The 16,400-nt window shown below is 45.8% G+C and overlaps 2 protein-coding genes across 6 annotated transcripts; one reads left to right on the top strand and one right to left on the bottom strand.

The window, feature by feature from the left end:
* Positions 1-3,678: 3,678 nt before the first annotated feature.
* On the bottom strand, positions 3,679-8,529 carry LOC123104161 (OVARIAN TUMOR DOMAIN-containing deubiquitinating enzyme 4). 5 transcript variants are annotated; one of them, XM_044525919.1, is made up of 7 exons: positions 8,294-8,529; positions 7,018-7,542; positions 6,826-6,947; positions 6,669-6,709; positions 6,481-6,579; positions 5,815-6,022; positions 3,679-4,055 (listed from the first exon to the last, which is right to left on the bottom strand). In XM_044525919.1, the coding sequence occupies exons 2-6, from the start codon at positions 7,514-7,516 to the stop codon at positions 5,851-5,853; spliced, it is 933 nt and encodes a 310-aa protein (XP_044381854.1). In that variant the 5' UTR covers positions 7,517-7,542; positions 8,294-8,529; the 3' UTR covers positions 3,679-4,055; positions 5,815-5,850. The 5 variants fall into 5 exon arrangements, with proteins under 5 accessions (XP_044381854.1, XP_044381852.1, XP_044381856.1 ...); XM_044525917.1 differs by having other exon boundaries at positions 3,679-4,047; XM_044525921.1 differs by lacking the exon at positions 3,679-4,055 and adding an exon at positions 5,376-5,614.
* Positions 8,530-12,271: 3,742 nt separating this feature from the next.
* On the top strand, positions 12,272-13,995 carry LOC123101422 (uncharacterized). Its single transcript, XM_044522882.1, has 5 exons — positions 12,272-12,324; positions 12,607-12,666; positions 12,885-12,942; positions 13,200-13,736; positions 13,858-13,995. Exons 1-5 carry the CDS (start codon positions 12,272-12,274, stop codon positions 13,927-13,929), a joined length of 780 nt encoding a protein of 259 aa, XP_044378817.1. The 3' UTR covers positions 13,930-13,995.
* Positions 13,996-16,400: the final 2,405 nt, after the last annotated feature.

The raw sequence follows: 16,400 nt of genomic DNA, 5'->3' as shown, positions 1-16,400 counted from the left end.
GTGTTACAACCCAGGGGAGCCTCAAGACACCGCAAGTTGGCCCATCAAGCCGATCTGAGACCCCCCACGATGCTATAGGGTCCCAGGCCTCAGCCTGGTCTATGGGCCCTCTAGAAGGAAGGAACCGACATCCTTGCCGTGCAAGAGAAGGAGGCCAGGTCACCAGAAAATTCTCCGACTTTCTTAGAACCGACTAGGACTTTGTAACCCTAGGCCCTCGACATCCTTTATGAGTCGAGGTCGGGCTAGTCGATAGACACATTACCCTGAGATCTACCTTGTACTCTGTACACCCCATCCAATCAATACAGTAAGAGCAGGAGTAAGGTTTTACCTCCAGAGAGAGGGCCTGAACATGGGTAAATTTGTCTCATGTTTCCCCTTTGAGCATTCCGGCATGTGGCACCCTATCGAGGGGATTGCCGGAATTCACACCGACAGTGGCACGCCAGGTAGGGGGTGGTGCACCAGGCACGTGTCGTGCTTTCCCTAATCAAGATCCAGACAAGATCGCACATCAACCGCAATCTCTTTGCTCCCCGATAGATCTTCGCCTTTAGGGACAATGAACATCATAACAAATTCAGAAGGCGAAGTTGTCAACACCTACAATCCAAGCCAGGTTCTCTTCTTTGGGAACCTGGAATTCATTGTCGATTCATACCGAGAGCTTCACCTCTGTAGCCCTGCACATTGCCAAACACATGAGCTGGAGCTGATTTTCATCAACCCACCCACCTCCCATTTCGTCGCCAACGTGGAGTCGCTTCACGACGTCCTCGGAGAGCATGATGTGGAGGAAGAGGAGAGCAATGAAAGCTGCCCAGAGGCCATCCCGGTTCGTCCATGGCCTTGGCAGACAACTGCTTCTTACATGGTTGACAACCACGTCAGTGGCAGGGACAACACCAATGCCGAGGACTTCGACGACGATGATGCCCTAGGTGAGGATGACCCAGCTCTACTCACAACTCCCGTGAAGGGTACCGACGAGCCTTCCAAGAAATTCGATTCAAGAGAACTCATCTACGCGGAAGGTCTTTTAAGTGCAAGTTGTACCCGCACAGAAATTTTGCGCCCTCAACTACACCAGGATGCCTCCTGCATTAGCATCACAACTTCTCTCACCACGGACAGCTCGCTAGTCTTCTTGCATCAGCCACGCCTAATTGGCCTCACATCCCTCACGGTCGGGTAAGAAACCCACCAAAATTGTCTAATAACGACAAATGGTGCAGATGCACTTCGCCACTTGCTACGATCAGAGAAAATAAGAGTGACATTTGCAAAGAGTACTCTTTAATTAGTGATCTGGGGAAAGTGCTGTTAGCATCAAGCATGAGCCATGCTACCGAATCACAGCACCTGGCCAGCCTAACGAACGTGTCAGGCACTCTAGCCAGGCTAATGATCATGCAAGATGCTTTTTTTTGCGGAGTGGTCATGCAAGATGCTACATGCTAGGCCATTGTTTGCTTTCCAGGCGGGTCATTTTTTCCCCGGGTCTCCAACCAAACAAGTGTCCCCACCTCCCTCCTCGCATTCAGTGGTTATATCTTGGTCAGGTCTCGGTTGATCGGCTCCCTTTCAAAATGTAGGTGGCGTAGTGGGGATAGACTTTGTTGGGGTGGTGAGTCGCAACCCTAGCCGTCACCACCACAACTTCCCTACATGCGCCGCCTTTGTCCCGCTCCTCTTCCTCGTTTGCTGGCCTCGTCAACGGCAATAGGTGTGGGGACACGTCCGTCTCATTTCCCGCTTAGTTTTTTGTTTCCTTGGCGACATCGATGAGGTGGTGGCGGCGATGGCGTGTTGGAATAAGGTCTTCTAGTCTCATCCCTCGATGACATTTGATCCGACGTCTACGAAGGGCCTGTGAGAATTTGTGTCCCCATATATGTTGATTTCCTTCAGATCTTGGCAGTTGGCGTGTCTTTCAAGGAGAGATATTTGACTGGCTATTGGTGCGGCGAGTCCAACATCTTCTTTCATGTTGTTTTGTGGTATGGTTCGCTTTCTTCAACCCTCTGAACTGATGGCGATGGACCGCAAGCTTGTTCTACGTGGGGTGATGCTCTAGCATGATGCTGCTTCAGCAATTTATAAATCTTGTCCTAAGGTGTGAGTGGCTATTGCGGTCTTCAAAGCCTGGTATTGCGAGGGCGTTTACAGGTGTCCATTTCCTTTACTATTGGTTCAGTGCAATTTTCAATCTTTGGCGGGAGGCGTACAACCGAGGAAGAATAAGCCTTCGATGTAATTTTATTTTTTACTAGTCTTTCAACGTCTAGTTGTCTGTCCATTGAATTGATTTTTGTTTTCTTCAATAGTATTAATAATCGGACCTAAGATGCCCTTTTCATGTCTTTATTTAAAAAGATATTGTAGGTGGCGTACCTCTTGTGCCCGAGGTAGTTTCTTTGGTGATGGTCGAAGAGTATGCTGGCAAGGTTCATGCAGTTAGGGTGATCTCGGCTTTGCAATGCCCTTCGTTGGCGTCCGAGACATGCCCCGCAAGCCGTTGATTGTTGATGAGGATGTCGTTGCAATATTGCCTCAGCGAACTGATTCCTTCAATGATGCAGACTGCACTCGCTACTCGAAGTGTTTGAGACGGCCGTTGAGCCTACAGAGAATATTGTTGCTCTTGGGACACTCCTCTGTGCGATGTCTTCATGGTTTGCCCATCTTATAATCCTGTTGCACAATTCATTTTCACTCCTTAATTAATTGAAAGCGGTGTTATTGTCTTCCTTTGAAAGCATAAAAGAGTCGGAAAATTGAACATTTGATACAAATACCCAACTTTTGTACAGAACACAATAGAGATTTATAAGGGTCTGGCATAACCGCATAATTATGTTTGTACGTAATTTTTTTATGTGCCAGTTCTGTATTCTGAAAAAAAATATGCAGATATAAATTCTGAATGGAGGGAATATCTTCTTTTTAGAATTTATATCTATTGAAATTCTAAAACCTTGACGCATCCATCTGCTGCTAGTGAAGATTACAGTAGTAGTGCTAATCTTACGGAATGCTTGTCTGTTCATGTGATCTACTATCTCGGTCCATTAAATTGACAATGGATGCCTATGTCAGATATGAAGGATTTCGGAAAAACCTAGTTAACTAATTAAACAGATACACAGAGATCAGTTTATTCGATAGACGCACAGCGGCACAGAGATTAGGAGTGCAACCAAAGATATGAGACTAATTAAACAAGAGACATATAATGCTTGTCCTTGCACATACCTTAGATGAGAATGCTTCCAGGCAGACGCACAATCACGCAGTCGAGAATGTAGATGTTCGGTGATGTGTGGTATGTGCCAGCTCCCAACACATGCTTAGAAGTAGCAAGAGCGAAATAGAAAACAAGTTTCTTCTGGAAAAGCATGTGAACCTTTATACGTTTCTTGCAAGATGAGCAAAGCCCCCGAGATGCTAGATTCTCATGGAGCTTCACACTAATGCATATTTCCATGTCATTATGAAAGCATGAGCTTGGATGTGATAATTTCACCTAATCATCAAATTCATATTTCTCCAAATGCTATGGACAAAAGTTAGAACCTCTGTAATCACTTCTATGTTAACTAGATGATATACCCCATACGTTGTTGCCGGGATTGATTGCAATACTTTTTGCTCAAATTTAAATACAAATTAAAATAGATATAATATATTGTATTCGATTATTATATAGTTTTTTTAGCAAAAGACTGGCTCCCCCTTCTGATTTCCATTAAGGGAAACCAAAGCATAATCCAGCTACAGGCACCAGTTCAAAAGAAAAACAAAAACTACCAAACTACAAGTACCAGCCATCTCCCCTCTGGAGCAAACCAGGTGAAGATGACACAAACATCATAAATCCGGAACGCAGACATGAAGCAGTGACCAGAGGCACACGGGAACCAGTACTCAAAAGGAACAAAGACTCCTGCACCTAAGACACCGACACAAACTAAAGCCAAGCCCAGCGTGAGTCGAGGTCCAGCATCCTCAACCCTCCAGCAACGGCACGTTGTATCTCCACCCCTGCGACACTTTATACGATTATTATATAGTTGTAAATATATATAGAATATAAGTAGTATTTCATATGCATGTTGAGAGAAATATAATTAGAATGATTTAAGTTGGGACATGTGCATGTTGAGAGAGAATATAAATAGCAATCTTCATGCATGTTAAGAGAAACAGTTAGTAGGGCGATCAGGTGGCATATATGATGAGGTGATATGTGTGCGTGTTGAGAGAATTGAGATAGGAGGATCAACTATTTAGGTATATAGGATTATCATAGAGTGTATTAACTGACTCGACTGTCCATTAGTTTCGATGAACACTAGCTTCCATCTTTGTGTCTGTGTTGTATTTGCACTGGTCTATTTGTTTGTTTTCAATAGTATTCATTTTCGTATTTGTTTCCGGAATTTCTGTATTTGTTTCCGCTTTTAGAAAAGAATATGAAAATAAATGTGACAGCTACCACTTTCATCCATTTCCGCTCCGTTTTCAGCCCTAATTCAGTCATTGAAGCGCAAATGGATCCACTTGACACTGAATACTGCTAGTTGGCTGGAGCAACTCTAGTACACGAGAAGGGAGTCACAGGAAGACGTCAGCGCGCGCCTTGGACTTGATCACCATGGTCACCGCCGCGGCAGGCGGAGCCCTCAGAACTCGCCCTGTTCACGTCTATACTCCTCAAGGTCCAGTCACGATAAGGCCTCCATGAAACTGGGGAAGCGGTCATTGACGAGCAAGGAGGTGCCCATGACTCGGAGCCTGGGGGTAACCCCGCGGAGCAGCTGCAGGGCCAGCGCAGTGTCGGAGACGGGCTCACCACCGGCGTCGGCGACGGCCCGGGCCAGCGCCTTGAGGCGCCAGCCGTAGGCGTTGACAGACATGTCCCCCTGCGCGGCGGTGCGGAGCTCCTCGGCGGGGTCGAACGCGCCCTCGTCCTCGAAGAAGCCGCGCAGCTGGGCCCAGACCTCGAAGGCGGTGCTGTGGGCGGCCATGACCTCGTCCAGCAGCTCGTCGGAGATGGTGGTGTAGATCCAGAGGACGATGGTGACGTCGGCACGCATCCACTCCTCGTCTCCGTCGTGCAGGGAGTGGGCCTGCTCCTCCTCGACGTGGTCGACGGCGCCGAACTCGGCGAGCGCGGAGAGCATGCCGTCCCTCCACTCGGCGTAGTTGTCGGCGTCGAAGTCTAGCTTGGCGGGGACGTGGGTGAGGATGTCCACGTTGTGGATGGTTAAGGGCGCCGGCGACGAAGCGTCGCCGGACGAGGAGGCGCCCAGGGCGCCCTGGCCGGCGGCGGAGGCGTCGCTCATGGCGGACGTGGTGGACGGGCCGGGAGGAAAGATTTACTCCGATCCAGAATTATCTGCCTGATTCATCGATCAGATTGTGTACGTGCGTTTTTATAGAAGGAAGTTAATAAGAGAGAAATAGATGGACAAGATTTGGCCAAGTACAAATCTGAATCTGGACGTTTGCATGCGATACATGCAGCGGAGGAAGCGGCCGTGGGTTGTTGAGATCCGCTGGGCTGGCGTGATCTGGACTTTCTTGCAGCGCTCAGGTACTCGGCTACCTGAATCTGTCAACTGTCAAGCGCTGCTATCTGCCAAGAAGATCAAGTGACAGAGAGTACATTCTCTCTAAAAAAAATGATACTACAAGATAAATCATTCACATAGGTAAATGGAAGAAGCTCAATGATTCTGCTGACTATACTTTGACAGAAAATGCATTTGGGGAAACAGAGAAAGTATATATAGGCCAAGAACTTACTACAACTATCTGGTTTCTGAGCTCCAACTCCAAATGTTACAGTCTTGACCTGGGCTCAGCGTTTCCTGGTATATGCAGCGCTTCATAATGGCCACAGCCATGATAGAGGACTCGGATCGGGTCTTCTTTCCCGTACTCCTGGCCATACTCCGCGATCGCTATCAAACCACCTGCTGCTTCTTCGCGCATATAAACAGTGATCGGCATCCTGAAACACAACGATGGTATTCTTACTGCCTTTGTACCTCAATGTTGCAAAGGGCAAAGTTTTCAAACTAAACCTACAAAAGAGCTATCTTTGTTGGACTACAGTAATAGATTCTCATCGGCGCGACAATTGGAACATTTCCCCTTGTTATCTTTTTGTATAATAATGGAGTGAAGACAGAAAAATCACAATTGCAGCACCTTGAGGTGTGTATGTACCAAGAAACCAAATATTAGAAGAAGAAACAAGGTCAATGAGAATCAGTATTATGCTACATCAGTATTACCGACTTGCAAAGGTAAAAGTGAAACAACTTGTTGCAAGTGCTCTATTAGGATCATGCAGTGATGTATACTTCAGCTAAATAGCAAACAGTTTGTAAATATTCTGAGATCATGGCTAATACTACTCGTCTTTTAAAATGCCTATCTCAACAGAAAAATAGTCCAATTACTCACTGAAGAACGTGAGAAGCCATGAGCAATTCTGGCTCTCCTCCCCACACATGTGGCTTCCGAATCTGAGAGACATATGTATCGAAATCACCCTCAATAAACCTGCAGTTTTTTTATGTTACAACAAAGGGTAAGCATGTGTAGCACAACATTGCTGTGAAAAAAGAACAACAGCAGTATAAGGAACTAACCGTTCAGTCTCTGTCCGTCTCCTGATAAACTCATCAGCAACCTAACAATAGAAAAGTTGTATACAAATTTCAGAAACGACTAACCAAGAAAAAAATTCAGTGTTGAGAACAATATTCATCAAAAGTATGACCTCGGCTTTATACATTATAAACATACCAGTGTTCTTAAATCATCAGCGAGCTTTCTTTGAAGATTCTCATTAGGTATGGGTTTCCCTGACCTAATGCACTCACCATGAGCCACAGAACGGAACAAGCATCTACCATCCCCAGGAATGCCTGCAGGTCTCGTGTGACTACATGCACATAGGCATAATGTATACAGAAATAAAATGTTCCACACACTCACCGGTGACAGAATACTCGGTGTAAACTTTCTTCCCATGAGCACAACTAGAGGATGATTTGGAATCAATGTCATTATCCACCAGACCGCCAGCATTTGCTATCCCAGAAACTGCGAAACTCAAGGAAAGTCCAGCGCCTGTACCTCCTATTTTTTGTGCTAAACTTGTCGTCGTTCTCGGTTTGTAGCTAATACTAGAAAACTTGTGATGTGAGGTCATATCAAGCTTAGCATGTAGGATACGATCTCTTGGTGATAATCCGCGTTTAGACTGTTGCTCCAAGCAGGCAAAGCATGTCCCATTTTGCAGACGAGATGATTTTGTGCTCTTAGGAGAAAGACTAACTAGACCCATTTTTGTGTGATAACTGACTGCATGTGAGCGAGAGTGATTCCATAAGGCCATGCTCTGTGACAATCCTCCTTGTAACTGGCTAGGCTGAGAATACATGGTATAGGTGCAGCGTTGCAAACACATAGCAGGCGTGTAACGCAGCAGCATCTGCTTCCAGTGGTGCCAAGTATAAACTGAAAATCATGTTGGGACGACCAGCTAAGAATTAATGGAACATAAGAGCACTGGTTCAGCTCAAATAAAAAGTAATACAACACACCGGAGTAAGAGTAAGTTGATCCAAGGTCAGAGAACCATGATATGCATCATGTGACAGTAGCATCGTTTTAAGAAGAGAGACCAACGCATGTCCCAGAATAGCTACAGATTGTACAACTTTGCAATTTTGCTATGAGAAATTGCTCTGCCAGGAGATTGAGAGCATAGAGGCTGATGACTACATCGACCTTTACCAAAGTAGTATCACTCTTTTTGAGCTTTGACAGCAAAATAACAGGAAGAAAGGTGTCTATCTGAATATATGAAATTACTAGTTCGAACATGCTAGAATATGGCTATGAAGAAACTGCACACAAGCTAAACCTGTAGACTTCCCATAATATGATCCTACAATGGAATTCCCCTCCAAAATCATGAACATTTCAGGCACGAGCAGCCAACTAGTTACCAGAAAACCGAGCTCTATGCTACCACGGATCCCTGTAGGCCCATCGTTATGGCAACTGTTATCGACAGAAGATAAAGTCACCTGGCCAGTAGACACACTGCACCTGAGTACTCAAAAGATGACACACAGCACCGGACCCGGAGGCCATGGCCAATCTAGGCTTCGTATTATCAAGTTCCGGTGCACTATAGAAGGTATTGTACAGATTGTTTGGGGGCAGCCCAAATTAGACACCAGAGGGACCGAGAGATTCGCACCTTCAGGCTTGGGTCTCCGGATCGAGCGAATCCGGCAGCGGCAGGAGAGATGCGAGGATGGGGCTGCGGCGGGGACGTGGGTAGCAGGGGAAGCCGGAGAAGCTCAGGCTCCGCAGAGGCAGGCAGGCAGAGGCGGAGGGGATTGGTGGACTCTCGCCGGATGGCTGTGGGTGGGCTCTTGACGGGCCATGGCGAATGGGCCGTTCCGTGCGAATTTATTGTCGTATGGCCAAAAGAAAGCGCCCCCGCTCCCGCTCCCAACAAGACGGTGATTCAGGTGATCCTCAAGCTGCCAAAAGGACGAGACATTCGGTGCCGGAGCTTCCAAAGGTATGTAAGTTCCACGCATACTCTGTTTCGCCTCTCTTGGAAAAAAATGACTACTCTGTTTCGCAAATTGCTTGGACGACTATATGCCTCCTTTTCTAAAAAGCTGGCTAACTGTGACCTGTGGATGTAGTTTAGGATATCACTCCTGGAGAACAATTTACCAGGTTGGCTATTTCCAATAGGAATTCTAAATATGTGTTTAAATGCTCTCCTCAAGTGAAAGATGCAAATTTTCTAGCACACTCAGGATCTGATTTGAGCCACCCATTTCTCCATTACTCAGTGTTGCTTCAAAATTTGTGCAAATTTGGGCATATGTTGTCTTGCTGAAGAAAGCTATATTGTCAATGGTTTTATGTGTATTTTAAACTCACCGTTTTATTATTTACTTTCACCTACACAGTTTTAGAAAGGCTGCTGAATCTCCTCTGTTGAAATTACTACGGTTTAGAAATGCACATTGATGTACTATTTTCATGAAGTATTATTCTGTGTGCAGCGTCCATATATGTTCGTGTTTCGGAAAATCGAATGGACCTTCTCAGGGCTGTGATCATTGGGCCTCAGGGAACACCCTACCATGATGGCCTTTTCTTCTTTGATGCTCAATTCACTGCTAGCTATCCAGCGACTCCTCCAGTAAGTACTGACATCTAATAACTTATTTGATGTATTCTCATAATTTGATTTAATTACCTGTTCGGGTGCCTTTGCAGGTGGTATACTATCATTCTGGAGGACTTCGGCTCAATCCAAATTTGTATGACTGTGGAACAGTCTGCCTTAGCCTCCTGGGAACCTGGCATGGTAACGGCTGTGAGAATTGGAACTCAGCTCACTCAACCATGCTACAGGTGCTGATCTCCATTCAAGGTCTCGTATTGAATGAAAAGCCATACTTCAATGAGCCAGGATACGAGACCGAAGTCAACGATGCTAATGGACCGAGGAGGTCTTTGGAGTATAATGATACAGCATTTCAGCACTCGTGTAGAACAATGTTGTACTCACTCCGTAGGCCTCCACAGGTAACATACTACATACTCCCTCCGTTCCAAATTAGTTGACTTGGACTTATCTAGATACGGATGTATCTAACACTAAAACATGTCTAGATATATCCGTATCTAGACAAATCAGAGTCAACTAATTTGGAAGGGAGGGAGTAATTACCAAGCTCTTGCAGTTCCCGACACGAGTGGCCCATGGTTGCGAAGATCCGTCCAAAATATAACTTGGTGCATGTAGATGTTGTTAGAAGGGAAGGATAGAGAACAGATCTAACTTTCAATGCTAACTGTACCAGAAGTTCGCGTTTTCAACTTTTAACTGCAAGATCAAATTGTTCAAACCATCCGATTGTTGCCCTTGGGTGGTTTCACAAATGGACGCCACATGTCTGCCATATCACAGCCAGGAACAAAGAAATACTAAAAAAAATTGCACGAAATGGAAGAAATTGTTTTGGTAGAAAAGGATCAGTAAACAGAACTTGCGACATGGCAGTGATGTGGTGCACATGTAGCATCATCCATCTCTACAGTTTGAGGATGTGAATCAAATGGTTTGAGTTCAGGTTCAAAAATTGACTTCTACCAGAGTTCACAGTTGAATGGTGGACTTTTCTCTAGAGAAAACATCACTAACTGTGGGAACCTTGAGCACATTTGAACCATGACGGATTCATATGGGATAGAAGATCTTCCACCTCCTGGACATTAGCTTGTACTCTGTTTTTGTGTTATCCTGAATCCACGCCAAGTATTCTCGCACAAAAAAAAATTCCACGCCAAGTAAGAAGGATGAGAATTTTATGGTAGCTAAGGGAACTAACACCGTTTTGGATATAACAGTCATTTATACTAGTCACGAGTATACATTTTGGAGCCATAACAGTGAAATCTTGCTAGGATCGGTAAAGGTTTCTAGATTTCATATCTAGCTTTCCCAGTGTTGCACAGAACAACAACCACGATCTGGCACTTTATTTGGTTGTAATATGGTACTAATTGTTATCTTTGGTAGGGTGTAGTGGACTAAGAGGCTTAGATTGCATAGCTCCCATACCAGAGAGTAAATAGCATAAAACTACTACTTTACAGGCTAGGGTTCCAAAAAACTACCGGTTTTTAATTTTTCTCAGATAACTACCAAATGCATGGTCGGCTGTTTCAAAAAACCCAAATCGTCGAGTCTTTTATCAGTTGATCATGATTATGACAGGCTGTTGCTTTGCTTGTTTCAGCACTTTGAAGATCTTGTTGCTGGCCACTTTCGTGAACGTGGCCATGCCATTCTGAATGCATGCAAATATTACATGGAAGGTAACGAAGTTGGGTCCGTAGTTCCTGATGAGGGCAAGGAGCTGGAAAATGCAAATGCTGAAGGATCCAGCAACAGCAACGCAGTGAAGCCAAAGAAATGTGCAGGTGCAGGTCGACGAACCGCATCCTTCAAGGCTGACACGAAGGTTCTGTTTGAAGAGCTCCTGGTGGAATTCAATGTGAAGGGTGCCGACACCAAGAAGTTCTGTGCTGAGAAGTCGAAGAAGCCGCGTCAAAAAAAGAAGAAGTTGAAGAAGAGCCAGCCTGCTGCTGCTTGAAGGATCCAGCTGAAGCAGCAGCAGATCCTAGCAACTGTTGCGATTTAATTGTTCATGATATCCTCCTAACATTTGATCCTACATGCCAATGTAGGAATTAACAGAGCATGTCAATGCATTTTGAAGGATGGAACATTAGTTCCTGCTAGTCAATATCAGTTGTTGGGTGGCAAGCTGATTAGTGGTACCACTCTTTGTAATGTTGCTGCGCCACATCAGCCTAGAATCGTTCAATGTTCTGGGAAAGTATCTACTGCTCCCGCACCTTTAGCTGCCACTACCACCTACCATTGCACAATGAACACACCATCATAACTATCGGCAAATTATCACCATTTTTGAGCTCTGACGGAACAATAGGAAGACAGGTCCCTATCTATCTGAGTGTATCAAACTACTAGTTTGAACATACTGAGCACACACACTTAAAGAAACTGCACACACAATTCAAGCTATCCGTGTGAACGTCCCATAATACGCTACAGCTGAATACCCCTCCCAAATCATAAGCATTTCGAGCACGAGCAGCCAGCCAGCCATCGGAAAACCGAGCTCTGTGCTACCACGGATGTGTTTCTGCACGACGTTATGGTAGCAATTGGCAACCACAAAGTCACCTAGCCACTAGCCACAGTATAATTGATGTACCCAAAAGTCCACAGCACATATATACATTGCTCGAAATGCAGGTTGATGAACAATCAACCTGCCAGTGGTGAAGAATCCACGGCACGCAATTCAATCTATATTTCTCAGGCGGTAAAAAACATTGATGAACAATCAAAATTAAGCACCAGAGGGAACGGGAGATTCGCACCTTCGGACTTGGGTCTCCGGATCGAGCAAATCCGGCAGGGAGGAAGAGGATAATACGCCGCAAGCACGAGGGGATAGGCCGCGAGGATCGAGGCGGCGAAAGGCGTTTGGGCGGGGCGGGAGCTCTGGAAGAACGGGGAAGGGTTGGTGGAGGCGGAAGGAGCTGAGGCTCGCGCACCAAGCAGCCACGCCGGACGGAGCCGAGGAAGACGACGGTCGACAAGAAGAGGATGCTCGTCAAGCTGCCAAAAGAAGGAGGTATTCAGTGCCAGAGCTTCCAAAGGTGCGTCCGCCTATGAAACACACATGGTTGGTACATATAGCTGAATGATCTAGCTTAGCTTAGAAGCACTTTCAGAGTTTTAGAACTGGGATTCACAAGTATTACTGGATTGTTCAAGTTTTTGCTGCAACTAGGTTTTTGCGAGAAAATCTCTAAGGGGAAAAAGGTTTGAGCACCTAGCGTGTCATGTCAACTTCCATATCGTCCTATTTCCCCTAGTTGAAGAATCGGCTCGCCTCCACGATTCCAATGTTAACTTTTCTCCCGTTCGTGTGCATGCAGGACATATGGGATCATATACTTTCCTTGCTGCCACTGCGGGATGCTGCTCGACCTGGTTGTGTATCTCGCGCGTTATTAAGTTCCTGGACAAGCTGTCCCAACCTCATCTTCACAAGGGAAACACTCGGCCTGACTGGAAATGCACGTCGAAAACGTGAACTTGCACGAACTTTCGAAAACAGAGTTTACCGCGTTTTGAGAAAACACTCGGGCATTGGTGTGAAGACATTCAAGCTTCATCACTGTGGTTCTGGTTTCAACATTCGTGATCTGAACAGGTGGCTTCAGATTGCCGTTACTCCGGGTATTGAAGAAGTCGTACTTTCAGTGCCAATGGTATACTACTTTCTCTGGTCTTCTGAAAGCTATTGTTCTGGACATCAATGCCATCCTAAATACTACTACTTTGACCATCAATTTTCATTGCATTATGTTTATTATATCCAAAATAATTTGGATATTGTGGAGGTATTTTTGGAGATAAGTTCACATATATGATAGTATGATTTTTGAAATATTCAATCTAACTATTTGTGGAAATATTAGTAGTCAAAATTTGAAATGTTTGACTCTATTCTTGTCTAAAATGACAGCACCGGAGAAAGTACAGATGCGGGCCTCACAACGGGTACGAATGGGTGCCTTACAACTTCCCCTGCTCAGTTTTTTCCAACGGGAGTGGAAACTCGATTCGGCATCTTCACCTCGCCAGTTGTGCCTTCCACCCTGTTGCCGGACTTGCTCGCTTGACAAGGCTGCATCTGTTTAGGGTGGACATTACAGGAGATGAGTTAGGGTGCCTACTTTCTAATTATTTTTCTATGGAGGAGCTGAATCTCACTAAATGCGGTAACGCCATTCACCTGAAGATACCTTGCCTGCTACACAGGCTCAACTGCCTGGTGGTGCTGCAGTGCGGAGCTCTAAAAAAGATAGAAAATGAAGCTCCAAATCTTTGGATTGTTCGCATCGATAGCCAACCAGAGAAAGTTCCAGTTGGAGATGTATTGCAAGTGAAGGACCTCCAAATGCTGGATTTTTACGAATCTAACGTCATTCATTATGCTCGTGCCAAGCTTCCGTCCATTATGCCAAATCATGAAACCCTCAGCCTAGGATCGACCGGGGAGGTAAAAAACCCCAAGTTTTTTTTTCCGTCAGTACTCTGAAAGGATGGCTAGCAATAGATTTGATCATCATGCATTAATCATATTGCAGTAATCATGACATAACCTTGACATATCTATGCAGGTGCTCAATACGCCAATCTTACCTGTCAAATTCCTCTACCTCAAGAACTTGTGGATTTCTCTTTGTGATTGAGGGATGAAGGGCTTTTCCCCAGGCTACGATTATTTTTCTCTCGTTTCTTTTCTGGATGCTTGTCCCTGCTGAAATCTGAGATGGGCTCTAGGCCCATATTGCAATTTCTGAAAAATCTCTAAGGGCCCATGTGGGTTATATGGCACTAGGTGTGGTGGGAAGTTTAGTCCCACCCCGGAAGTGGAAGGAGAGTTGGAGTGGTTTATAAGGGTTTCTCTTCTACATGCTATTGGAGCTTGAGAAGAGAAGAGGCCCTCGCGCACTCCTCCTCCGCCGCGCGCCGCGCTGCGGGTTGCGGGATTGAGCCGAGCCGAGCTCACACCTACGCGCTTATTTTTGCCAGTCACTAACTGCTGCTGCCGCCGGTGACTCCATCCCGTCCGCCACGTACACGGTCGACGGGAGAGCAGGTCTCCGAAACCACGCCCTTCTGGTTCTTGTACGGGGTGAGGGGCGAATAGGTTTTTGGGCAACGATTACGCGACTGCTCGCTTCCGATCGTCTACTTCCTCTACGTCCGCGTCGCCTTCGTCATCACCATGTCCACCGACGCCGACCGTGCCGCCGCCGAGAAAGCTGAAGCCGACAAGAAGGTCGCCGAGGACGCCGCTGCTGCCACCAAAGCCGCGGCCTCTGCGTGGCCTACTGGAGGGTATAACTCGTTTATCCCGCTCCTGATTATTTTCATATTAGCAGTACTAGCAGTATGTGTAGATTTGTCTACGGTTTGCTTAGTACGTGCATGTTTAGATCAGAGTCAGTACGTCATCAACTTAGTCAATGCCATGCTAGTGATTTACTCATGGATTAATTTAATCGAGAAATTGCCTATTTATTCAACAATCCAAAAACCTATTATGTGTAGGAATTTCTCGGCAAGTGGCTTTGCCGCTGCACTGAAACCGGATAAGTTTACCGGTACATACTTCAAGCGTTGGCAGACTAAGACCACGTTATGGCTCACGGCTATGAACGTGTTCTGGGTCACCGGTGTCTCCACGGGAACGATTGCTCCTGAACAGGAGAAGGCGTTCAAGGAGGCTACCGTTGTGTTTCTCGGAGCAGTTCTTAGCGTGATCGGAGATAAACTGGTCGACGCATATTTACATGTGCATGTCGCCAAGGACTTGTGGGAGGCGCTCGAATCTAAATTCGGGGCCGCCGATGCAGGGAGCGAGATGTATATTATAGAGCAGTTCCACGATTACAAGATGGTTGAAAACCGTCCTGTATTGGAGCAGGCTCATGAGATAATATGCATTGTTAAGGAACTTGAGCTTCTCAAGTGCGAGTTACCGGGCAAGTTTGTCGCGGGCTGCATAATCGCTAAGCTCCCTAATTCCTGGAGGAACTTTGCCACCACTATGAAACATCAGAGGCGTGAATTCTCTGTGGAGGATGTCATTGGCCATCTGAGTGTTGAGCAGAATTCGAGGGCAAAAGACTCGCACGAAAAAGGGGCCGAAGGGACTTCTGTTGCCAACATGGTGAACCAGAAGAACTTCAACTCCCACAAGCCCAAGGGAAAGAACGGTGTCCAACACAATACCGACTTTAAGAAGAAGGGTAAGAAGACCTTCAAGAAGAACAAGAAGGACGAGGGCTGCTTTACTTGTGGTTCGGTTGAACATTGGGCCAACAAGTGCCCAAACAAGTACAAGAAGTCAGGACAGGACTCCAAGTCTGTCAACATGATTGTGGGCAACAATGAGAATGGTGCATCTGGGTACGGTAATTTATTTACTGTTTTTTCAGTGTTTCAACCCAACGATTGGTGGGTGGACACAGGTGCAGGTGTTCATGTGTGTGCTGACATTTCATTGTTCACTTCTTACCAGGTCACAGGTCACGGGTCCGTATTGATGGGGAATGGCGCGAGTGCTTCTGTTCATGGTGTTGGCACGGTCGATCTGAAGTTTACTTCGGGAAGGATCGTGCAGCATGTCCCCGCCATCAAGAAGAACCTCGTTAGTGGCTCCCTTCTATGTAGAGAAGGGTTTAAGTTGGTTTTCGAGTCTAATAAATTAGTTGTTACAAAATATGGACTCTTTGTTGGAAAAGGTTATGAGAGCGGAGGGATGTTCCGCCTTTCCCTCGCAGATTTTTGTAATAAAGTCGTGAACCATATTCATTCGAATGTTAATGAATCTGAAGTTTGGCATTCACGTCTTTGTCACATTAGTTTTGGTGTTATGACACGGCTAGCCAAGTTGGATTTAATCCCGAGTTTCACTTTAGCCAAAGGTTCTAAGTGCCTTTCATGTGTGCAAGCTAAGCAACCTCGCAAGCCTCATAAGGCCGCGGAGGAGAGACACCTGGCACCATTAGAACTCATACATTCTGATCTTTGTGAGATGAATGGTGTGTTGACTAAAGGTGGAAAGAGATACTTCATGACATTGATAGATGATTCCACTAGATATTGCTATGTGTATCTGTTAAATACTAAAGATGAGGCTCTACACTACTTT

The sequence above is a fragment of the Triticum aestivum genome, chromosome 5A (assembly GCF_018294505.1).
Source record: "Triticum aestivum cultivar Chinese Spring chromosome 5A, IWGSC CS RefSeq v2.1, whole genome shotgun sequence".
In the NCBI taxonomy this organism is placed as follows: Eukaryota; Viridiplantae; Streptophyta; class Magnoliopsida; order Poales; family Poaceae; genus Triticum; species Triticum aestivum.
Note: the sequence above shows the minus strand (reverse complement) of the source record. Positions and strands in the feature narration are given on the sequence as shown.

What these genes read in the sequence shown, in the direction of transcription:
- LOC123101422 (XM_044522882.1), top strand. Translation starts at nt 12,272, where the DNA reads ATGCTCGTCAAGCTGCCAAAAGAAGGAGGTATTCAGTGCCAGAGCTTC. An exon ending in ATGCTGCTCGACCTGGTTGT is followed by an intron (nt 12,667 to 12,884) that starts GTATCTCGCGCG and finishes TGATCTGAACAG; the next exon opens with GTGGCTTCAGATTGCCGTTA. An exon ending in TCGTACTTTCAGTGCCAATG is followed by an intron (nt 12,943 to 13,199) that starts GTATACTACTTT and finishes CTAAAATGACAG; the next exon opens with CACCGGAGAAAGTACAGATG.
- LOC123104161 (XM_044525919.1), bottom strand. Translation starts at nt 7,516, where the DNA reads ATGCTGCTGCGTTACACGCCTGCTATGTGTTTGCAACGCTGCACCTAT. An exon ending in CTGATGATTTAAGAACACTG is followed by an intron (nt 6,710 to 6,825) that starts GTATGTTTATAA and finishes TTCTATTGTTAG; the next exon opens with GTTGCTGATGAGTTTATCAG. An exon ending in ATGGCTTCTCACGTTCTTCA is followed by an intron (nt 6,023 to 6,480) that starts GTGAGTAATTGG and finishes GTTGTGTTTCAG; the next exon opens with GATGCCGATCACTGTTTATA.